This window comes from Salvelinus namaycush, chromosome 6, assembly GCF_016432855.1.
Source record: "Salvelinus namaycush isolate Seneca chromosome 6, SaNama_1.0, whole genome shotgun sequence".
Lineage (NCBI taxonomy): Eukaryota > Metazoa > Chordata > Actinopteri > Salmoniformes > Salmonidae > Salvelinus > Salvelinus namaycush.
The window spans coordinates 25,634,648-25,660,781 of NC_052312.1; the positions used below are offsets into that span (position 1 = coordinate 25,634,648).

The following is a 26,134-nucleotide window of genomic DNA, read 5'->3' on the forward strand; positions in this document are numbered from 1 at the left end:
AACATTCACCGGCCTACCCCAGGGGTGTTGGACCTGGATGGGGGAGAGGAGATTACCAGCAGCCGCCACCACCTCCCTACTCTCCCAAACCACCACACTCACCTGTCCTGCCTCCCCAATTCCATCAATGTCCACCAATCCTGGGGTAGAGCATTGACTCCTTCCTTCCCACTCCCCCTGGCTCTGCTGGAGGAGGAGGAGGGAGGCGTCATGACTCCCTATATCCCCTCCTAGGTCCTCCCTGGGGGGGTTAAGGGGGGAGTGAGACCACTGGGAGCTGGAGGGGGAGACGGAGCTATGGTCCGAAGGGTCACTGGAAAACTCTAGATGACGTAGCTGCGATAAGAGTTTCTCAGGGACACTTTGTCTGTAGAGACCTGATGAGCAGTGCTTGTTCTGGGGGAGGAGGTGGTTGGTTTCACCTGGGGGGTCTGGATCTATGGAGCTGTCTGGAGGTAGGGAGCTGGAGCCGGGGATGGAGGAAGAGGAGCTTCTCTCTAGGGCAGAGAGGTGGAGGGAGTCTGAGTGGATCTCCTGGATCTCTGAGTTCTTATTCAGAAGGGAATCTTTTTTTTTGGAGATGAGGGTGTAGTATTGCTCCAAAGAATCTCCTTTAAAATTCCCAACCCCAACCCTTTTCCCATTTCCCATGTCTCCCTCTGCCTTTGACGCCTTGCAAGGAGCGGAATAGCCATTCCAGCTGGGAATAACCGAAACACCAGGAACGTTCTGAGGATTGTCGTCATCGTCCTCGGCATGGCAACGGAAGAGGCTGGGAATTCCGACGGGGGCAGAGATGCATCGTTGATCTTTGACATCTGTAATCCCCAAGCGACCTCTCGTGGCCCTAAAACTGTCCTTCCTGGTTGGGGGAAGGGGGGGAATTGAAGCCTCCCTCTTCCCTCCTCCTCCACCCCTCTCCCCTCTCCCCTCCTCTTCAAAACAGTACGAAGATGGTCTCTCCTTCGCTTCCGGCTGCCTCACTCTTGGCCTGGTCAGTGACCTCGACTTTAGTAGTAGGGCTGAGGTACTGGTCTCATCATGGGCCTCGCCTGACTCCGTCCCCACAGATGGTGCATTGCCACAGGCATAAACCCGGCAGGCGGGTCCCCCTGGCCCAAGGTTCCGGAGGATATTCTCCATAGAACAGGCCTCACCGGGCCTTAATGAGACAGTATAGTCTGACATATTAGAACTAGCTGAGAAAGAGCTATAGGCAGAGTCTCTTTTATTGTTGAAAATAGCAGGGTCCACTGGTGAATTGTTGTAATCATAGTCTCTCTTATTGTTGAAGATGGCCGGGTCCACTGGGGAATTATGGGAATCGTAGTACACTTGGCTGCTAGGAGGGTCAAGGCTGTCCATGCTACCTAGGGAACTGCTTCTGTCTGTAGAGTAGTGTCTGGAGAGCTGGTTCCACTGGATAGACAGATCACTGTAAAGAGGTGAAGAGAGGGGAGGTCGGAGAGGAAAGGAGACAGAAATGAGTGATTACTAATTTCTGTTAAGTAAATAGTATTATCATCAATACAAGTCATATTTTGGCTAATTTACCCGACATATACCAGTTGCTACATTATTTACATCTTAAGAAGTAGGCCTACTGAAGCTGAATCTATTCTATAATTGCACTAGTCTAAATGGTAAAGTAAGAGAAGCATAGGATATACTACTTGATTTCATCTGCTTTACTGTATTCCTATTCATAGAGCTACCTCTGCCATGTGTTTCTGAAGGATTTGTGGGGAAGAAAAGAAAAAGGAGCAGATTGAACGATAGCTTCTTTAAGCAGTCAGGGATTACTGCTGCATCGTGGGTAGAGAGGGCGACAGGAAATTATGTCGTAACCAGAGGAAATGACATCCCCTCCCTCCCGAACGTTCCATCAAGGGACGATAAAGAACATGACAGGAATAACAACTCTATGGTGAATTAGAGTGGGCACACATACACTACACACATACACACACACAAACACAGCCGTACTGCAGGCAGGCAGGCAGGCAGGCACACACACACACAATCATAGTCATCAAGTTGGACTCGAGTCAGACTGTCAGCCTTTGTTTGAGGTCTTGATTAGCTATTTAAGGGGTTGTTTAACGTTTATGGAACTTCTGACGGTACATCCCAAAGGAAGTCACACACAGACAGATAGACAGACACATACACACACACACACACAGACACACACACACACACACTCGTTCTGTTTATTAACTGTCTTCCCCTCTTTGTCCACATGTTCTGGAAGTTACATGCCATTGTCCTGTTATGCAGAGAGAATATGTCTCATCAGACATTGCATTGTCTGTGTGTGTGTGTGTGTGTGTGTGTGTGTGTGTGTGTGTGTGTGTGTGTGTGTGTGTGTGTGTGTGTGTGTGTGTGGGTGTGTGTGTGTGTATGTTTTGTGTATGTGGCCATAAAGGTGAGGACTGCATAATTGTGAGAATTGCAGCACAAAGCATTACAGCTTTATGTAAACTCAAGCCTATCTACACCATTCAAAACCATTAGTGTGTGTGATACATAAATACTGGACTATCTAAGCCCGTTAAAACTATTAGGGGTAATTGTAGTGAATTATCTTCTTATGGCTGGGTGCAGTATTGAGTAGCTTGGATGAATAAGGTGCCCAGAGTAAACTGCCTGCTACTCAGTCCCAGTTGCTAATATATGCATAATAGTATTATATTTGGATAGAAAACACTGCAGTTTCTAAAACTGTTTGAATGATGTCTGTGAGTATAAAGTGAGTATAACATAACTCATATGGCAGGCAAAAACCTGAGAAGAAATCCAACCAGGAAGTGGGAAATCTGAGGTTGGTCGTTTTTCAACTCATTCTCTATTGAAGATACAGTGGGATATTGGTCATGTTTCACTTCCTAAGGCTTCCACTAGATGTCAACAGTCTTTAGAACCTTGTTGGATGCTTCTACTGTGAAGTGGGGCTGAATGAGAGGGGATTGAGTAAGGTAAGAGTAAGCCATGAGCTGAACATGCGCTGACCATGCGCGTTCACGTGAGAGCGAGCTCTGTTCCATCGCATTTCTGAAGACAAAGGAATTCTCCGGTTGGAACATTATTGAAGATTTATGTTAAAGACATCCTAAAGATTGATTCTATACATCGTTTGCCATGTTTCTACGGATTGTAACGGAACTTTTTGGACTTTTCGTCCGTACTTTCCGCTGGATCTGCCCGCGTCGTGAGTTTAGATTGTGTACTGAACGCGCGAACAAAACTGAGTTATTTGGACATAAATGATGGACATTATCGAACAAAACAAACATTTATTGTGGAACTGGGATTCCTGGGAGTGCATTCTGATGAAGATCATCAAAGGTAAGTGAATGTTTATAATGTTATTTCTGACTTCTGTTGACTGCACAATATGGCGGATATCTTTTTGTCTTGTTTGGGCTCTGAGCGCCGTACTCATATTATTGCATGGTTTGCTTTTTCGAAATCTGACACAGCGGTTGCATTAAGGAGAAGTGTATCTAAAGTTCCATGTATAACACTTGTATTTTAATCAACATTTATAATGAGTATTTCTGTAAATTGATGTGGCTCTCTGCAAAATCACCGGATGTTTTTGGAACTACTGAACATAACGCGCCAATGTATACTGAGATGTTTTTATATAAATAGGAACTTTATTGAACAAAACATACATGTATTGTGTAACATGAAGTCCTATGAGTGTCATCTGATGAAGATCAAAGGTTAGTGATTAATTCTATCTCTATTTCTGATTTTTGTAACTCCTCTCTTTGGCTGGAAAAATGGCTGTGTTTTTCTGTGACTTGGCTCTGACCTAACATAATCGTTTGTGGTGCTTTCGCCGAAAAGCCTATTTGAAATCGGACACTGTGGTGGGATTAACAAGAAGTGTATCTTTAAAATGGTGTGAAATACTTGTATGCTTGAGGAATTTTAACTATGAGATTTCTGTTGTTTAAATTTGGCGCCCTGCACTTTCACTGGCTGTCAAATCGATCCTGTTAGCGGGATCTCAGCCAAAAGAAGTTAAATCATTAATAGTTATCAAAGGGGAACCACTGCGTGCATGTGTGTGTCTCTGTGTGTATACGCTACACAGCTAACTGTGGACATTCTGATGTACTGAACATATCAGGCAATCTATTTCTTGTTGTTACTGGCTAGAATCAGTAATGCACATAGGCACGCACACACATAAAGCATAGTTATATTACTATACTTTACAAAAATATAAATGCAACATGGAAAAATGTCTACGATTTTACTGAGTTACAGTTCATTTAAGGAAATCATTTAATTGAAATAAATTCATTAGGCTCTAATCTATGGATTTTGCATGACTGAGCAGGGAAGCAGCCATTGGTGGGCCTGGGAAGGCCATAGTTTTCCCCCACAAAAGGGCTTTAATTAGACAGATATACTCCTCAGTTTCATCAGCTGTCCAGGTGGCTGGTCTCAGATGATCCCGCAGGTGGAGGAGCCAGATGTGAAGATCCTGGGCTGGCTTGGTTACACGACGTCTGCAGTTGTGAGGCCAGTGGGACGTAGTGCCAAATTCTCTAAAACGACGTTGGAGGTGGCTTATGATAGAGAAATTAGCATTCAATTCTCTGGCAACAGCTCTGGTGGACATTCCTGCAGTCAGCATACCAATTGCAAGCTCCCTAAAAACTGTGGAATTGTGTTGTGTTACAAAACTGCTAATTTTATAGTGACCTTGTATGGTTCCCAGCACAAGGTGCACCTGTGTAATGATCATGCTGTTTAAATCAGCTTCTTGATATGCCACACCTGTCAGGTAGATTGATTATTTTGACAAAGGAGAAATGCTCACCAACAGGGATGTAAAGAAATTTGTGCACAACATTTGAGAGAAAGAAGCTTTTTGTGAGTATGAAACATTTCTGGGATCTTTTATTTCAGCTCATGAAACATGGGACCAAAACTTTACATGTTGCTTTATATTTTTGTTCAGTATATAGTATGTATAAGCTTTGGAAACGTTTCAATGTACTTATTAGTGTTGACTTTAATCAAATAAAATCTCCTTAAAACTATTTTCTCTCAACCAATTCATTGTGTTTTTTCTTAACTCTTATATAGATTTTTTTGTAGTTGTTGAAATCATTGGTGGTTTTCTCCTTCCTCACAGATTTAGGGTCAATCCAAAATTACACTATTCGCTCAGGCTAAAAGCAGTGCACAATGAGGGAATAGGGTACCATTTGGGAAGAGAGACTTATACCCTTTTTATACTATGGTACCCGACCCAAATTAAACTGTGCTGGCTCAAATATTATTCCCGCAACTTTGACTCGGCCCAGTTTGTCTCAGTAGTGTGAAAAGCCATTTTGATCGTTTGGGGGTCCCACCATTGAGTGATCAGCCAGTGAGGAATGCGTGAATCGATGCCTGTCTGAAAATACCCCTGTTATCTGGAGTGATGCTATTGACTTTAGAACACGATGAGTTCACTAAGCTTCCTGATGATTGTTAGTCTTTGGAAACAGGTCACAGGTCAAAATACCCTTAGTCTGCACTCCCACAAGACTGTGTACCGAGCATCAAACACACACAGCTCAGATATGCACACACATGCGAGCGCACAGGGGTTGGAAATTATTTGGGGAAATTATATTATTTTATAGTAACACAATTGCTCAGAGAAAGAGATTTTGTTTAACAAGTAATAATATTTTTTCTCAAAACGGTAGGGGTCAAAATGATTGACATCCCTAAAGATTCTTATATATAAAGTAGTCAAAAGTTTAGTATTTGGTCCCATATTCCTAGCATGCAATGACTATAATCAACCGTGTGACTACAAACTTGTTGGATGCATTTGCAGTTCGTTTTGGTTGTGTTTTAGATTATTTTGTGACCAATAGAAATTAATGGTAAATAATGTATTGTGTGAATTTGGAGTAACTTTTATTGTAAATAAGAGTATAATATGTTTCTAAGCACTTCTACATTAATGTGGATTCATTCAATCTTGAATGAATCGTGAATAATGATGAGTGAGAAAGTTACATCGGGTCAAAGATCATACCCCCAAGACATGCTAACCTCTCACCATTACCAATAAAAGGAGAGGTTAGCATTTCTTGGGGGTATGATGTTTGACCCTCTGTAACTTTCTAACTCATCATTATTCATGATTCATTCAGTATTATGATTATTAGTATTATGATTATGACACACACAAACGTGGCGTGTGCAAACATAGCTTGATAGAAGGTTGGGAGACAAGATTCTCTGGGGGAATCGGATAGAAAGGGACAGACTGCTATAAACTCTAATTCACATATAAGCCAGGGTACTTAGTCATCCCGTATCTTCACAATATAAATTACAATTACCTGCTGTCTGCTGTGCCAGGGTAGTGTATAGGGCCCAGTGTGTTTGTGTGTATGTGTCTGTATATATGCATCTGTGTGTATGTTACCTGTTGTCTGCTGTAGAGTGCCAGGGTAGTGTGTAGGGCCCAGGATGGAGCTGCATGGCAGATGGGGGGGAAGGGGGGGTAGGAGGGGGGACAGGGGTAGAACTGTGGGGGGACTCCGTTGATGAAAGCTTGGCCAGGTTCCACGAGTGAGGCCTGATCACAGGTACACTGCGTCTGGTGAGAGAGCGGGAACACACACATACAGGTGAGGGATTGGCTCCCGAGTGGCGCAGCAGTCTCTCAGTGTTTGAGGCGTCACTACAGGCACCCTGGTTCGAATCCAGGCTGTATCACAACCGGCCGTGATTGGGAGTCCCATAGGGCGACGCACAATTGGCCCAGCGTCGTCCGGGTTTGGCCGGTTTAGGCTGTCATTGTAAATAAGAATTTGTTCTTAACTGACTTGCCTAGTTAAATAAAGGTTCAAGAAAAAAAGGGATAATGTAGGGGTAACAGTAGGGGTAACATGATTTGTCGGTACACCCAAAAGGAAGTCTATGTACACCCAAAAGGAAGTACCATAAGCAGTGTATATATGCCAGGTAGGAGCCTAGAACAAACTTCGGTGAGTTCCCAGGAGACTCCTGTTCATGAATGGCCCATTATTCTGAAGCTATTAATAATTTCGGAATAACGCACTGGGAATAACTCTGAAAAAGTTTTCCTCTCAGGGGAGAATTTCGACAGAGGAATTCTGGGAATATTGAGGAGGAAGAACCCTGATGGAGGATGAATGAGGATCTGGCACAGTCGGAAGTAAGAAAACGTTGGGAAAATTTCTGTTTATGATTTATGGCCATTCATTAAAGTAAACGGAATAGTTCCTAAAATTGCTCCTTTTGGATTTCTCTCAGGAAGATTGTGTGTGTGTGTGTGTCCATGTGTGCACTTGTCAGAATGATTGTCTGTTCCCTGAAAATGTTCCTCTTGGTATAGTTCAGGAATTAGGGAGAGATTTTGGAAGTCCCCAAACGGAATAGAACAAACACTATTATCATTTATTCCAGGACTATGAATGGACCTAAGATTAGTTTTGCCCCAGGACTGTTAATGGAGCCCAGATTGGTCCTGGAATTATTGATGACTATGAAAACCAAGCTAAAATAAAAAACAAGAAGCGAATATAGAAAGGAAAACTAAATCTGTGTCTGGAAAAACCAGCCTATACAGTATTTAGAGATATACTGTACTTAGAATCTGATCCATTGAACTACACTAGGATATACACAGAGAAAAGTTATTTAGAAGTATACTGCCGAAGACAAAAATGTGAGATATTTAATATCCAAATATCTCTAATTTTTGTCTTCGGCAGTATAATTTGAGATAATCTACTGTACTCAGACATCTTTGTGAAACATGACATGATGAAACAGAGTTATTAAAAAAAATATTGAAATGGAAGAAAATAACGTGAGATATAATGTAGTTCTACTGTCCTCAGACAGAATGTGTTCCACTGACCTAGTCCTAGTGTTACATTTGTCAAGCAGCCAGATATAAAGGAACAGTTAATCGCCCTCGACATCCCAAGCCACAGTTAACATGATTAGCCAGTTAGCGACCGGAACCAATCAGTGTCGGACACCGTCAGACATTCAGGAAATCAAATAAACTTCACAAGACCGTCCTTAGTTCTATTTATAAACATAGTCTACAGAACAGTAGCTGAATGCTTTACTCTGACTGATGGATAGCAAGATAAACCACATTCCATGGTTTATGTATAGACATTATTTATGTTACTTTGACCCATAAAACATTGTGAATGTATGACTGCGTGAAACACTGATACAGAAACAACTGATAATACTATATGTGGTAGAAGAAACTAGAACAACTGACTGATACTGACTCCTAAACTAGAATAAAGTTGAAGAGACTAGATTGAAGGGCATTTACTCTGAGTCACAATGACACTGAGTAATGAAATGATATACACATTAAGACACACAAAAACAGAGATCAGACATACACCCAGTCACACCTTGAAGACGCCTACAAGTTCAAAGACACAAAGAGGAGTGAAGGTAGAACAGTACACACTGCAGAGAAGGGAGAAGATGAATGGAAGGTAGGGGATAAAAAGAGAAAAGGAGAGGAACTAAAGGAGATGATAAGAGGAAACAAACACCCGATACTTTCTAACTGTTCCCGAGTCAGTCTATAACATACCAGAGTGGATCCACACAGAAGAGGCCCTAGTCACACCTGATCCTAGAACCGTGTCTACTGGGTCACAGTTAGGGTCAGGCCCAATGTTAGTTCAACCATAGACTGGTCTGAGAGCAGTCCTTATAAAGATGCCCAAAGATCTTCAATCCAACACAGACGACAATGGACTTAGCCCAAAGAAGGTGGTCCGGCTACTTACTACTGTTTATCAAGTCTTCAACATAACATTTCCACTGCGGTGTTCAAAAGGAGGCAATAAAAACTGTTGTGATAAGAAGTTCCCTTTAAATTCTCAATCCCTCCTTAATCCAGTTCTCTGGCCTTGCTAGGTGGGTTTGGTTCTGTCTCTAGGAGTAGTCCAACAGTCCTAGCCCTATTAAGAGAGTTAGGTTCTGTTTCTAGGAGTAGTTATATCCTTCGGAGCAGCCCTATAGTCCTCTAGTAATAGAACGAGACTGTGTTCAAAGTCTTCTCTCTCTCTGTGGTCCATCTCAACTGACCTAGACTCCCAAAAAACCAACCGACAAACCTCATCTACCCTCTTGTTCCCCTCTCTCCCTCCTTCTCACCGTCCCTCGCTTCAGTCACTTAGACCAAACATAGCTCTCTCTCTGCCTTTGTTTCCCCCATCCTCCCTCCCTCCCCCACTCCCATTCAATCCCTCTATCTCTCTCTAGGCAGAATACTGTGAGTGACTCGGGGGGAGAGGAAGAGAGAGAGAGAAACAGAAAGAGAGGCAGAGAGGAAGCTATGTTCGGAGCAGATAAAGACTGGGACGCTGTTAAAATAATACCCAGAGTTCCACAGTGTTATTGTTCCACACAGGGAAATACGCAGAGGTACTTCCTGTCTAGAAGAGAGAAAGAGGGGGGAGGGAGAGGGAGAAGAAGAGAGAGGAAGGGAGGGGGAGGGAGAGATGGAGAGAGAGAGAGAGAGAGAGAAAGATAGAGAAGGAGGGGGAGAGACGGGGAAGAGGGCAGGAGTGGGAGGGAGAGAAAAAGGAAGACACCAGTTTTGGAACTGCAGAAGCAACGAGAGAGAACATTTCAGAGGGGCTCAAATGGAGAGAGAGATGGAAAGGGAGAAATATAGGGGTAAAAAGAGAGAAGGAAGAGAAGAAGAGATTAGTGTTATTGTGGCATCCAGCCAGACTGGTGTTTTCTTGCCCTTTGCTGAGTAGCGATAGTACAACACAGAGATGAGAAGACCTCAGCAGGGTATGTATAGGAGAGAGGGGAAAAGAGGAGTAGAGGAGGGGGAGAGAAAGAAAGGAGAGAGCAGTGGGAGAAGTAGGCAGTCTGTAGATTCAAAATGAATCCATAGAACTCCTTGTGAGGCCTCCCGAGTGGCGCAGCGATCTAAGGCATTACATTGCGGGGCTTTAGGAATCACTACAGCCCAGGGTTCGATCCCAGGCTGTGTCACTGCCAGCCATGACCGGGAGACCCATGAGGCAGCACACATTTGGGCCAGCGTCGTCCGGGTTAGGGGAGGGTTTGGCCGGCCGGGATTTCCTTGTCCCATCGCGCTCTAGTGACTCCTTGTGGCGGGCCGGGCGCCTGCAAGCTGACGTCGTTCACCAGATGTACAGTGTTTACTCCGACACATTGGTGCGGCTGGCTTCCGGGTAAGGGCAAACAGTGCGACTTGGCAGGATCGTATTTTGGAGGACGCATGGCTCTCGACCTTTGCCTCTCCTGGGTCTGTACAGGAGTTGCAGCAATGGGACAAGACTGTAACTACCAATTGGATACCACGAAATATGGAGATAAAGGGGATAAAGATCAAGAACTCCTCTGAAAATTCACTTTAACAACATCCAGAACAGTGGGAGAAGACAGACTCCGATCGAGAACTCGCACGCACGCACGCACGCACACACACACACAATATTAGTCCTGGGGTTGAAGAGGATTTCCAGAGGCCACCGTCGCTGCAATCTTCAAGCGTGTCTGTGTGTGTTTAGATTTCTTACATAACGTGCTTTCTTCAGAAGGCAGAGGGTTAACTATAGTCACAACCTCAACACCCCTCTGTCTCAACCCTCCTCCCCCTCTCCCTGCTCTCACCCCTTCTACCCCCTCTCACTCTCTCCCCCCTCTACCTTTGTGTTCAGACTGCAATCATCGCATATTTGTTTGCTTTATGGGTCCTCAGTATGTGTGTTTCTCTATGTACCAGACTGCAATCAGCAGTTTGTTTACTTTGTGGTCCCCCATCACACACACCAGTTAATCAGTGCAGGGAGACTAAGGTCCATTCCAGGGGGATCTATCAGGAAGGGTGAAGTCCACAGAAGGACAATACCCTGTTTGTTACTGAGACTGTGTGTGTGTGTGTGTATGTACAGTTGAAGTCGGAAGTTTACATACACTTAGGTTGGAGTCATTAAAACTAGTTTTTCAACCATTCCACAAATTTCTTGTTAACAAACTATAGTTTTGGCAAGTTGGCTAGGACACCTACTTTGTGCATGACACAAGTAATTTTTCCAACAATTGTTTACAGACAGATTATTTCACTTATAATTCACTATCACAATTCCAGTGGATCTGAAGTTTACATACACTAAGTTGACTGTGCCTTTAAACAGCTTGGAAAATTCCATAAAATTATGTCATGGCTTTAGAAGCTTCTGATGGGTTAATTGACATAATTTGAGTCAATTGGAGGTGTACCTGTGGATGTATTTCAAGGCCTACCTTCAAACTCAGTGCCTCGTTGCTTGACATCATGGGAAAATCAAAAGAAATCAGCCAAGACCTCAGAAAAATAACAGTTGACCTCCACAAGTTTGGTTCATCCTTGGGAGCAATTTCCAAACGCCTGAAGGTACCACGTTCATCTGTACAAACAATATTACGCAAGTATAAACACCATGAGACCACGCAGCCGTCATACCGCTCAGGAAGGAGATGCGTTCTGTCTCCTAGGGATGAGCGTACTTGTGCGAAAACTGAAAATCAATCCCAGAACAACAGCAAAGGACCTTGTGAAGATGCTGGAGGAAACAGGTACAAAAGTATCTATATCCACAGTAAAATGAGTCCTATATCGACATAACCTGACAGGTCGCTCAGCAAGGAAGAAGCCATAGCTCCAAAACCGCCATCAAAAAAGCCAGACGGTTTGCAACTGCATGGGGACAAAGATTGTACTTTTTGGAGAAATAGAAATAGAACTGTTTGGCCATAATGACCATCGTTATGTTTGCAGAAAGAAATGTGGACGCTTGCAAGCCGAAGAACACCATGCCAACCCTGAAGCATGGGGGTGGCAGCATCATGTTGTGGGGGGTGCTTTGCTGCAGGAGGGACTGGTGCACTACACAAAATGGCATCATGAGGGAGGAAAATGATGTGGATATATTGAAGCAACATTTCAAGACAGTCAGGATGTTAAAGCTTGGTCGCAAATGGGTCTTCCAAATGGACAATGACCACCAAGCATACTTCCAAAGTTGTGGCAAAATGGCTTAAGGACAACAAAGTCAAGGTATTGGAGTGGCCTTCACAAAGCTCTGACCTCAATCCCATAAAAAAATTGTGAGCAGAACTGAGTGTATGTAAACTTCTGACCCACTGGGAATGTGATGAAAGAAATAAAAGCTGAAATAAATCATTCTCTCTACTATTATTCTGACACTTCACATTCTTAAAATGAAGTGGTGATCCTAACTGACCTAAGACAGGTAATTTTTACTAGGATTAAATGTCAGGAATTGTGTAAAACTTGTATGTAAACTTCCGACTTCAACTGTATGTATGTATGTCCCCCCCTTTCTCTCTCTCTCTCTTTATATCTCACTTACTTACTCTCAATATCTCTTTAAAAAGAAAGGAATGCAGTTGAAAATGCCAATGTGACCCCCCCCAAATGTGTAACCCTCTCCCTCATGGTTCCTGAGTTAATTAAGCAATTAAGATCCCATCATGTTTAGGGTCACATTAGTGAAAGCAGGTGCTTCCACACAAGTGTGGTTCCTGAGATAATTAAGCTATTAACATCCCATCATGCTTAGGGTCATATATAAAAATGCCTAGTTGCCCATTATTTTGGCTACCATGGCTAGAAGAAGAGATCTCAGTGACTTTGAAAGAGGGGCCTAAAACGAGCATAGGGGGTTTAAAGTGTGTGTGTGTGTGTGTGTGTGTGTGTCTCAGTCACCAGATCTCAACCCAATTGGACACTGGGAGATTCTGGAGCAGTGATTGAGACTGCGTTTTCACTACCATCACGAGTGGCTTCCCCCTCTCTCCCTCCTACACCCAGGTTCTGTTATCTCAGGTCGTAAATTCTTGGAGGAGACTCTCTCCTCCTGGCCATGCAGAAAGAGACACATAGAGAGAACAAAGGAACTTCTTCTACATCACAGAACTTGAGAACTGAACATGTTTTGGAGAATGTGTAAACGGTCGGTGGAGAAGCCAGCTACGACCCGGTCCGTTTTGTTTCATGTTTGTGACCTCATGAAAGACAATACAGCCACATTACCATAACTCTGTTTATACAGGAGGTTTGCGTCTAATTATTGTTTAAAATGAATGAGTAAAGATGAAACTATTTGTGAAATTATGTAATGTAATTTTAAACCGTTAATGTGTGAGAATTGTATTCCCTTTAAAGTTTAACTAAGTCATTGACCCGCCCCCACGAGCACAGACATGATCTGGTTCATGGGACAGCCCTTTTCTACTGTTACGAATAAAACCACCACCTGAAGAAATCCTCTTCAGACCATGCGTACCTCGGTTAGCTGAGGGGGCGAAGGTTTGGGTAGAGACCACAAAAACCTCAGTGTCCACTAAGGTTACAATGGTTGTTGAATTCCTAACCATACCACGTGGAGCATTGTCTACACGGATGGAAATGGTTAAACTCTGAGACTATCGATTCCGACAGAATAAGAGCAAATCTTAGATACTAATTACTAGTCTGCAGCTAGAAATTATGTGCGATGGGATGAGAAGACCGACAACCGCCGAAACATCTATACTATAAGAACATTTCTGAATGGTACTTGAAGTATCCATTCTAACCATGAAAAACTTCAGGGAAGCAGAGAGACGCTCAGATGAACTTTCCAACAGAAGGACTGACGATTCTAACAGAGATCACGATGACACACTGGGCGTAAAAAATACATTGATTGCAATTATTCCCGAATGAGTGAGAGTTCATGTGCAAAGGATTAGCATTTCAATTAATATAATTATCAACTGTGTAGTGACTCTTTTGTAATTCCCGCCCTTCTCAGTCCACACCCACTTCCCTTTGTCCACCAAGCCGTCATATCGGCTTAGCCCACTAGGGAACCTCCCCTATCATTTCCTTGTAACCATATGTACTGTTTGTTTGTTTATGCATTTCTGCGATTATTTAGTTAGTAAATAAATGATTAAGACAATTGGTGTATGGATGATTCATAGTAAAGGCTGGGTTCGTGCAGATAACCAACAATTTACGACGTTTGGAATGAGACTAACGTGAGGTAAAGAATATTTCATTAATTAGAAGACTAATTGATCAGATATTAAAATATCTGAAGTTATATTAGGAAAATTATAACTTTGTAATCTGAAGATTTTCCTTGGTGCCCCAACTTCCTAGGTAATTAAATTTACATGATTAGTTTAATCACATAATAATAATTACAGAGAACTGATTTGATCAAATAACAGTCTTCACTTTAATGATGCCAAAGACACGACACTGTTCTGGAGGCTCGTGGAGGCCCAACACCCTATAAAGACACTTTATGTTGGTGTTTCCTGCCTGTATATCACCATTGTCACTCCAGAGAATAAAACATACGAGTCGTCTAGCCGCTGCCTTCAGAGCACATTCCAGTGTTCCAGTGCTGGCACGGGTTCGAATCATGCCCACACCCTTCTACCATCTCTCTTCCTTACTTTCTTGTGTGTCCTCCCCATGTCTATCCAACAAACTCAAGAAAAATATACACTGAACAAAAATATAAATGCAACATGCAAAGTGTTGGTCCCATGTTTCATGAGCTGAAATAAAAAGATCCCTGAAATTATCCATACACACAAAAAGCATATTTCTCTCAAATTGGCTTACATCCCTGTTAGTCAGCATTTCTCCTTTGCCAAGATAATCCAGCCACCTGACAGGTGTGGCATATCAAGAAGCTGATTAAACAACATGATCATTACACAGCTGCACCTTGTGCTGCGGACAATAAAAGGCTGCTCTAAAATGTGCAGTTTTGTCACACAACACAATGCCACAGATGTCTCAAGTTTTGAGGGAGCGTGCAATTGGCATGCTGACTACAGGAATGTCCACCAGACCTGTTGCCTGAGAATGTAATGTTTATTTCTATACCATAAGCCGCGTCGAGTATGGCCTGCATACTCAGACATGTCACCAATCTTAGAAATTGTTTCATGTTGCGTTTTATATTTTTGTTCAGTGTACATTTAAAAAACATGGAGGACCTTTTACCAGCCACAGACAGTGATCACACACACACACACACACACTCAGTGGTGCGATTATGTCCATCGTCATGTCTCACATTCTCACATGCAGTTGATCTGACAAGATTCTATCCCTCTTCCCACGAGACACACACATCTTGTAGGCATGTGTAGTAGTGTATGTGTGTGTGTGTGTGTGGAGGTAATGTATCATTGGAATCCTTGTTTAATGGGACAGCTAATAGAAGCCATGAGGACTCAGCTGCAATAATCACTATGGCAGGCCACACGCAGAGAGGACACACACAACAAAGAGAAACGCACAGAGATGAAAAGAGACGAAACACACACACCACACAAAGACACAGACAAAGGCATAGAGACGAAACACTCACAGAGAGACACTAACAAACACAGAAACACAAATACTGAGACACACACACACACAAAGACGATTTCTGTCTGCTCCGGTGAGCGCTGACAGGGCACATTTCAACTGTGGCAGAATCCTGCATTTAAAACACACACGCACACCCCCTGGGTCCGATTAGTGGTAGAGTAAGTTATTGTTTGTCCTCCTCTGGGAAATAGATTAAAGAAGAGAGGACATGTGTTGCGTTAGGGTCTGTGTTCCAAATGGCACCCTATTGCCTTTAAAGTGCACTACTTTTGACCAGGGCCCATAGGACTCTGGACAAAAGTAGTGAACTTTATAGGGAATAGGGTGCCATTTAAGACACATTCAGAGAGAGGAAGAAAGAACGGGGGGATGAGATGGGTTGAGTTAGAGAGAGAGGAAGAGGCATTAGGAATGGCAGGAATGCCCATTGTTTTGTCAGGAGAAGGAGGAAGGTAAGGGGGTTAGGGTATTGTTTTACCTGGTCCTTGGCACAGCAGGGGAGGTCTTGCCAATAGCCTTCGGGGAGGGGGGTGCGTGTGAAATCAACTCAAATCAAAATATTTGGTTTGATGTTACTTAAAACGTTTTTTTTTTTTTTTACTCGCACAATTGTCCCCATCACTTCCATTGATGGTTAGCTAGCGGTGGCTAAAATGTGTAGTATCTGTTTATAGAAAACTGAACCTTAGATTACATGTGGTTGTGTTAATGAAGGTCTCGGGTAACAAAATACGATATATAAATATTTGAAAGAACATTCGTTTATGTTACTGTAGGCTATATGGACAAATGTAAAACCACTCAAAGCACAGCATTTCAAGTGTAAAATACATGTTATTATTGGAGTGCCTTTGTTACAACTATGAAAAAAGCATGTGCTTTGAAACACAATAAAAGCTTATTTTTATAATGACAAAACAAATAAAAATACCCAAACCACAAGACAAACAGTCAAGTAAGAATTTTTTTTACAAATAAATTAAAAATATCTGTAGCCTAAACATCAGTATAAGCGCCAAGCATGCTTGTGAAGTGAAAATCAGCACAAAAACAATAATGGCATTAAAAACAAATTTAAGTGTCGATATGACAGCAGTCAAAAATAGTCTATTATTGTCAGTAATTGGACACATTATTTATGGCCTTGCTCGTGCTTACAGTATGGCGTGCGTCTTCACGTAACAGTTGGATCTCATTTAGCTGTTATCTCTTGTCCTAAAAGTCACCACAAATCTTTGTCACTTTCACTTGATTGCAACACTTCCCACAAACATGTCGCTCGCAGCTGAAACAGGTGTCATGGGTTCTGTTTCGAGTGCATCTGCCCACCTTGCAGTTTTTCCTTCCCGGGAGCCGTGCGCAATTTGGAACACGTAGCAACTTTGCTGTTGCCTTGGCCCTCATATGTCTCTCACGTAGCCCTGTGTGCCAGACTCATGATGAAGTCTCTAATGCTCATGGTGTTGTTCATGCACTGCTTGAACAACACGTGTGCGTTGTTAGCAGCCAAGTCAAACATTTTGTAGAACACAGCACAAGGCCAGCATGCTGTGTGCTGTCCTCCTTTCACCTAGTACAGCCATGTCATCTGATCCAAAACATTATCTGACACTCGCTCACCGCTGCCCAATATGGATCCTTTCCCAGATATGGATGAATGCATGAATCAGAATTCTAATCATCAACTATATCCTAATCCATTTCTTCCCCGCCATCCGAGTCGTTTTCATTTAGATCGTGTAGCAACGCTATTGCAGCATGTGCATCCATTAGTCTTGGTCTTACCATTGTAAATTACACACGCTCTCACTTTGTAGCTGACTCCAAGTAGGCCTAGAGTAGACTAATAACACTGCTTGGATTCAGTGGACTGATATAGGGTACATCGTTTTGAGATTATAATTAGAATAGATGAATACATTAGAATGGCCCACCCTGTATTTCTTTCACAGCGTTGTTAGCAGCCAAGTCAAACATTTTGTAGAACACAGCACAAGGCCAGCATGCTGTGTGCTGTCCTCCTTTCACCTAGTACAGCCATGTCATCTGATCCAAAACATTATCTGACACTCGCTCACCGCTGCCCAATATGGATCCTTTCCCAGATATGGATGAATGCATGAATCAGAATTCTAATCATCAACTATATCCTAATCCATTTCTTCCCCGCCATCCGAGTCGTTTTCATTTAGATCGTGTAGCAACGCTATTGCAGCATGTGCATCCATTAGTCTTGGTCTTACCATTGTAAATTACACACGCTCTCACTTTGTAGCTGACTCCAAGTAGGCCTAGAGTAGACTAATAACACTGCTTGGATTCAGTGGACTGATATAGGGTACATCGTTTTGAGATTATAATTAGAATAGATGAATACATTAGAATGGCCCACCCTGTATTTCTTTCACAACTCACCCATCACACCATACTTCATTTTTATATAATCTGTTATATGTGTGAAATTAGTTTTGTTATAGTTTAGGTTCAGTTTTGAGGCAATTATCTGGGTGATTATCAACTGGGCACGGCACATTCAATTCATGGAGAAGGAGCGGACCAGGCCGGGGAAAACCATTCAAACAATGACATGCCCTCCTAAAACTGGTTATAACTCCAGTTCTGTTTGTGATACAACGGCAGTGTGTAATATACACTTATTTAGTAAAAGTCAAGGACGAGGGGGGCATGACTTTAAAAATGACAGAGATATTACACATTTACAGTTGAAGTCGGAAGTTTACATACACCTTAGCCAAATACATTTAAACTCACTTTTTCACAATTCCTGAAATTTAATCAGAGTAAAGATTCCCTGTCTTAGGTCAGTTAGGATCACCCCTTTATTTTAAGAATGTGAAATGTCCGAATAAGAGTGGAGAGAATGAATTATTTCAGCTTTTATGATTTATTTCAGAATAATTCCCTGTCTTAGGTCAGTTAGGATCACCACTTTATTTTAAGAATGTGAAATATCAGAATAAGAGTAGATAAATCATTCTATTTCAGCTTTCATCACATTCCCAGTGGGTCAGAAGTTTACATAAACTTTGTCCACGTGTAGTTGCAAACCGTAGTCTGGCTTTTTTATGGTAGTTTTGGAGCAGTGGCTTCTTCCTTGCTCAGCGGCCTTTCAGGTTATGTCGATATAGGACTCGATATAGGACTCGTCCTAACCGGCTTGCCTAAACTATAGTTTGTTAACAAGGAATTTGTGGAGTGGTTGAAAAACGAGTTAATGACTCCAACCTAAATGTATGTAAACTTCTGACTTCAACTGTAGATATTCCCCCAACAAATACACTGTTTCCAGCTACTATAGTCATTTACAACATTAACAATGTCTACACTGTATTTCTGATCAATTTGATGTTATTTTAATGGACAAGAAAATGTGCTTTTCTTTCAGAAACAAGGAAATTTCAAATTGACCACAAACTTTTGAATGTACACACACACACACACACACACACACACACACACACACACACACACACACACACACACACACACACACACACACACACACACACACACACACACACACACACAAAACCGGTCCAAAGTTTTTGAACACCTACTCATTCAAGGTTTTTTCTTTATTTTTACTATTTTCTACATTGTAGAATAGTAATGAAAATATCAAAACTATGAAATATCACATATGGAAGGATGTAGTAACCAAAAAAAGTGTTAAACAAATCAAAATATGTTTCAAATAGCCACCCTTTGCCTTGATGACAGCTTTGCAAACTCTTGGCATTCTCTCAACTAGCTTAACCTGCAATGCTTTTCCATCAGCCTTGAAGGAGTTCACACATATGCTGAGCACCTGTTGGCTGCTTTTCCTTCACTCTGCGGTCCGACTCATGCCAAACCATCTCAATTTGTTTGAGGTCGGGGGATTGTGGAGGCCAGGTCATCTGATGCAGCACTCCATCACTCTCCTTCTTGGTAAAATAGCCCTTAAACAGCCTGGAGGTATGTTGGGTCATTGTCCTGTTGGAAAACAAATGATAGTCCCACTAAGACCAAACCAGATGGCATGTCGTATTGCTGCAGAGTGCTGTGGTAGCCATGCTGGTTCAGTGTGCCTTGAATTCAAAATAAATGAGTGTCACCAGAAAACCACTCCTACACCATAACACCTCCTTTTCCATGCTTTATGGTGGAAAATACACAAGATCATCCGTTCACCCACACCGCATCTCACAAAGACACGGCGGTTGGAACCAAAAATCTCCAAATTGGAATACAGCCCAATCGACAAATTTCCACCGGTCTAATGTCCATTGCTCGTGTTTCTTGGCCCAAGCAAGTCTCTTCTTATTATTGGTGTACTTAGTAGTGGATTCTTTGCAGCAATTCAACCATGAAGCCCTGATTCACACCGTCTCCTCTGAACAGTTGATGTTGAGATTTGTCTGTTACTTGAACTCTGTGAAGCATTTATTTGGGCTGCAATTTCTGAGGCTGGTAACTCTAATGAACTTCTCCTCTGCAGCAGAGGATTCCTTTCCTGTGGCGGTCCTCATGAGAGCCAGTTTCATCATAGCGCTTGATGGTTTTTGCAACTGCACTTGAAGACACTTTCAAAGTTCTTGAAATGTTCCGTATTGACTGACATTCATGTCTTAAAGTAATGATGGAATGTCATTTCTCTTTGCTTATTTGAGCTCTTCTTGCCATAATATGGACTTGGTCTTTTACCAAATACAGCTATCTTCTGTATACCCCCCTACCTTGTCACAACACAACTGATTGGCTCAAACGCATTAAAGGAAAGAAATTCCACAAATTAACTTTTATCAAGGCACAGCTGTTAATTGAAATGCGTTCCAGGTGACTGCCTCATGAAGCTGGTTGAGAGAATGCCAAGAGTGCGCAAAGCTGTCATCAAGGCAAAGGGTGACTGCTTTGAAGAATCTCAAATACAAAATATATTTTGATTTGTTGAACACTTTTTTGGTTACTATATAATTCCATATGTGTTATTTTATCGTTTTGATGCCTTCACTATTATTCTACAATGTAGAAAATAGTATAAAAAAAGAAAAACCCTGGAATGAGTAAGTGTGTTCAAACATTTGACTGGTACTGTATATCTGACCATTTTATAAATGGTATAATTGCTTGATATGATAGCATTTTGCAAACCCACTCCCCCCGTCGCACCAAGATGAATGGTTTTGACCGTTAAAGTTTAGCTTCACTATACGCGCCACTGCTTTGATTGATGTAACGTTAGCTAGAAACCACAAGTGTCTATCCAGATAATGAAAACACATCCGCTAAAGAAAATTCAAGGAACTTATAGTAACATGTAGTTTGCAGCGTGCATGAGCAAAGTCATTGTAGACTATCATTTCACTTGACTTCTCTGTACCGCAGCTGAAGCCTGCCAACAGCTTACCTATCGTGTCCATTACAATGCAGAAAAACGCATATTAGCTATAGTTATCAATATTACCGGAGCTTCATCTTATTGTTTCTAACTATTTCTAAAGCGGATTCGCAGCCGCAATTTATGGAAGATGCCAAAACTTGAGATAACAATAGATGGCGAAGTCAAGATTGGTTTCCATCTGTCGTGAAGTTTTCACTAAATCAATGCTTATGACAAATCTAGCTCCAGAACCAGAGCCAGCTGGCTAATGTTTTGAATAAAGTGTAGTGAAACCCCCCCCACCCCCAGCAAAAACAGATAACATTAGTTTGCTAGATTAAGTGAGCAAGATAGCTAGATAAGATTAGCATGCAAGCTAGCTACATGGACAGTTGTCAGTGGTCTATTTGTTCCAAAGCTTAGCAGGGTACATGGGGGTAGGCATCGGTATGGTAGATTTGTTCTTACTGAAGTGTGAAAGAGTTTAGAAACATTATATTATTTTGTACAATAACGGTGATTCCAACAAGTTTGACGAGTCACAAGCTTGATTGAATCATTGCGTGCTAGGAATATGGGACCAAATACAAAACTTTTGACTTATTTAATAGACATAAGTTAATTTGTCCCAATAATTTGTCCCATAAAATTGGGGGACAATGTACAAAAAGTGATATTTTTTTTAAACGGTTCACCCAATATGGTTGATAATACCCTGAAATTAAAACAGACAGTCTGCACTTTATCTCATACTCATTGTATCATTTAAAATCCAAAGTGCTGGAGTACAGAGACAAAACATTTCTTTTTTAATCAAAATGTGTTTTGGGGTAGAAATGCCTTCTGGAACATGTGAACTTTCATGTGTCTTAATAAACGTGTATGCCATCTGTAAATACAACAACAAAAAAGACGAGCCAAGTTGGTTTAGCCACAGAAAAAAAATACATGAACATTCCCGGTAGCCGTGATTGACTGAGATAATGGATGGGCTGGACATGCCACGAGTTGACTTCGGATTGGTCTGCCATGTAGCATGCTTCTGTCTATGACATGAGCTGCTCAGTATGTGTAGATAATCCTTGCTACTGCAGCTTTTTTGAAAGATATAACATTAGCCATGGAGACTGCAGAAGTGTTACTACTGCTCTCAACAACATTGCTGCCCTGAATTTCGCAGGCACTATCAACAAAGATCACTGGGAAAATGTTGTGATTGACTACTTTCTGCACATGGTCAGTGTGAACTGGAGTGACTTGACACAATGGGCCAAACAAGCTGTTGTTACAAACAAAACGGAAACGACACAGTCGGATGTCTTACTTAGTGAAAGTGGTTCCAGTCTACCATGAAGCGTTTATCCATGTATACAGGTAAGAGTCTAGACACATTTTCAGAAAGTCATTTTCATTGCAAGTTAAAGTGTACTGTTAGCTAGCTAGCGAACGTTAGCTTGCTGGCTCGCTAGCTAACATTAAGTGTATGATCTGTGTAGTAATGTCAAATCAAATCAAAGTTTATTTGTCACGTGCGCCGAATACAACAGGTGTAGACCTTACAGTGAAATGCTTACTTACAGGCTCTAACCAATAGTGCAAAAAAGGTATTAGGTGAACAATAGGTAAGTAAAGAAATAAAAACAACAGTAAAAAGACAGTGAAAAATAACAGTAGCGGGGCTATATACAGTAGCGGGGCTACATACAGACACCGGTTAGTCGGGCTGACTGAGGTAGTACGTAGATGTAGATATGCTTAAAGTGACTATGCATATATGATGAACAGAGTAGTAGTAGCGTAAAAGAGGGGTTGGCGGGTGGTGGGTGGCGGGACACAATGCAGATAGCCCGGTTAGCCAATGTGCGGGAGCACTGGTTGGTCGGCCCAATTGAGGTAGTATGTACATGAATGTATAGTTAAAGTGACTATGTATATATGATAAACAGAGTAGCAGCAGCGTAAAAGAGGGGTGGGGGGGCACACAATTCAAATCGTCCAGGTAGCCATTTGATTACCTGTTCAGGAGTCTTATGGCTTGGGGGTAAAAACTGTTGAGAAGCCTTTTTGTCCTAGACTTTGCACTCCGGTACCGCTTGCCATGCGGTAGTAGAGAGAACAGTCTATGACTGGGGTGGCTGGGGTCTTTGACAATTTTTAGGGCCTTCCTCTGACACCGCCTGGTGTAGAGGTCTTGGATGGGCCGTACGCAGTACCCTCTGTAGAGCCTTGTTGTCGGAGGCCGAGCAATTGCCATACCAGGCAGTGATGCAACCAGTCAGGATGCTCTCAATGTTGCAGCTGTATAACCTTTTGAGGATCTCAGGACCCATGCCAAATCTTTTTAATTTCCTGAGGGGGAATAGGCTTTGTCGTGCCCTCTTCACGACTCTCTAGGTGTGTTTGGACCATTCTAGTTTGTTGGTGATGTGGACACCAAGGAACTTGAAGCTCTCAACCTGCTCCACTACAGCCCCGTCGATGAGAATCGGGGCGTGCTCGGTCCTCCTTTTCCTGTAGTCCACAATCATCTCCTTAGTCATTCGTATCTCAGAAACCATTTGCATTGCTAGTTATAGCCCAATGTTAGCTAGCTAGCTAACATTGAACCTAGTTGGTTAGCTTTAGCTACCTGCAGATTCATACTACAGCATGCATGGTGGCTAGCTATGACAATCCGTTTGTACTGTATGGGTTAGTATTATGGTTCATTGTTTAGCAAGCCAGATACATGTCTAAACAAAAGACTCCACTTCGCCAGATGATTGTATGAGGTGATAAACACCATCAAGGTGTTTATGGCCATCAATTGTATTTCATGAACATGTGAACATGTCTAGACAATAGTGACCCATCCACTTAGCTTGATATGGCTGGGGGGTGAATATAGCATTTATTATTTCACATGACCCGTCAATTTAGACAACTGTGTCTGGGGAGGCATCAGCTAATTATAAAATATTTTGATCGGGACACTTTCTATTTTTGATATTGCTACTATGCAAGTAACCATTTCACTGTACTGTTTACACCTTCTGTATCCTGTACATGTGATGAATACATTTTGATTGTATTTGATATAGTGTGTGTTTACCAGAGACGGTAACGTGCGGAACAACATGACCTGCACCAAAGTCATATTAGGATATACAGTACAGTGCATTTGTTAAGAATTCAGACCCCTAAACTTTTTCCTTATTATAGGCTTCTACTTTCACCACTTGTAGCCTTGAAATCTTTGGTTGTTTACTGCACTACCTTAATCACTCTATTTAGCGCATGACCTCACTGGCCTCACATCAGAACCCTTAAAGATATGGATGGGGCTTACGCTTAAGAGGGTGTCAACGATGCTGAATATGTGTAGACAAAGAAGAGCTCTCCAGTAGGTGTATCAAAACAGCGGCCATTTTCTTAAAAGTGGGGTTACAAGTTGATCAACTTTCAAAGCAGAATTCATTTCCCATTGTTCCTCAGTGTATGATATACCATTTTGTAGCTCTGTGTCTCTGCTTTTATGCAATGTAATAAACACCATTTCAAATTTTGCTACATAAGACCAAATCGAAGTGGTCGGTCACGTTTGTCCAACAAAAAAAAACAAAAAAAACTGGTCCATGCTGGTCAGTGCTGGTCTAATGATGGTCAAGCTGGTCTGACCAGCATGGTCTAGCAGGTTATGCTGGTTGACCAGCATGTTCTAGCTGGCCAAGCTGGTCTGACCAAGCCCATCATTTTTATATTTCCCAGCATGCTCTATTGTAGTTGATTCTTAAGAACTGTTTGTTTCAATATTTGTTTTGTTTGTTGTGGTTTTACATGTACATTGATTGATTAATTAATATAATGCTAGTCAGAGATAGATAAATACAAATTCTAAACTAATATAATCTGTTAGTTGGACTTCTTGCACCCGTTACTGAATTTGTTTTTTCCAGTGTAAAGTTCCAGTTGTTGGATATCCCCACTCTGGCTGGATTCCAATAGGAATTTAGCAAGCCATTATAATGTGACTTGATGCTGGTTTAGCTAGTAACCAGTATTCAAAACATAGAAAATGTTGGTCACCAGAAAAAAAACATAGCGAAGGCTGGCTACCAGTGTCCAAAACACAGCAAAGGTTGGTCACCAGCAAAAACACAGTGAAGCCGGGGGTTGGCGGGCGCACTCACAGACAATCGGTAAGGGTGTGTTGGTGACTTTTTAGAGTCTTCCGGCTTTGCCAATGGTCACTAGCTGTAAATACATTGTTTTGTCTTCATATGGTCCCATGGTAGTGTGTGTGTGTGGTCAGTTTCTCACAGTGAGCAGCAGTGGAGGGACATTCTTTACCCATCGCATCACTTCCTGTAACTCCCAATGTTTCCCTTCCTGACTTCCTGTTACTTAGACAGACCTACTGTAGGAGGACACACGCACACCCATCCACCCACACAGTATCTGCTGCAATGTCCAAAACATGACCCCTACTGCCCACCTTATGATAAAAGGACCACAGAGAGACGATCCCTGCACAGAACCATACCAAAGCAAGAGGTTCCCTGCACTAATCCAACCCAGAGTCGTTAGAATTGAATTGTCTGATTGGAATTAACTTATGGCTGATAGGATGAAGCCTGAAAGTATAGGATTCCAAAACTAGTACAACAGACATGTTTTCTCTTTGACACACAAACAGACGCACGCAAACACACACACACACATAACAATATGTATTACAGCTGGCCGGTACAAAGGCTTTGTCATAACAGGAAGAAGAATCCATCTGCATCCCAAACGACACCCTACACAGTACACAGTGCACTACTTTTCACTAGAATCGGTTAAAAGTAGTGCCTTAATAGGGTTCCATTTGGGATGCATCCTAAAGAGGTATTTCAAGGTCAGAATAACCTGAAAACATCCACATTCATTGCCTTTGCGCTTGCACACATACACACTGGAATATGATCCGGGATTCATCCAACGGCATTGAGGAGTATACCACATCAGTCACCGGCTTCATCAATAAGTGCATCGACAACATCGTCCCCACAGTGACCATACATACATTTCCCAACCAGAAGCCATGGATTATAGGCAACATCCGCACCGAGCTAAAGGCTAGAGCTGCCGTTTTCAAGGAGCAGGACACTAATCAAAAAATCCCGCTATGCCCTCAGACGAACCATCAAAAAGGGCAAAGCGACAATACAGGACTGAGATTGAATCCTACCACACCGGTTCTGACACTCGTCGGATGTGTCAGGGTTGAAAAATATTCCGGACTACAAAGG

The 26,134-nt window shown here is 42.2% G+C and overlaps 1 protein-coding gene across 1 annotated transcript in view; it reads right to left on the reverse strand.

The window, feature by feature from the left end:
* Positions 1-6,453: 6,453 nt before the first annotated feature.
* Positions 6,454-26,134, reverse strand: part of LOC120049051 (protein Shroom4-like) — a 78,542-nt gene continuing 58,861 nt past the window's right edge. Inside the window, exon 3 of the mRNA XM_038995309.1 lies at positions 6,454-6,631. Within this exon, the coding sequence (XP_038851237.1) occupies positions 6,454-6,631 (178 nt within the window). The remainder of the gene's footprint in view (positions 6,632-26,134) is intronic.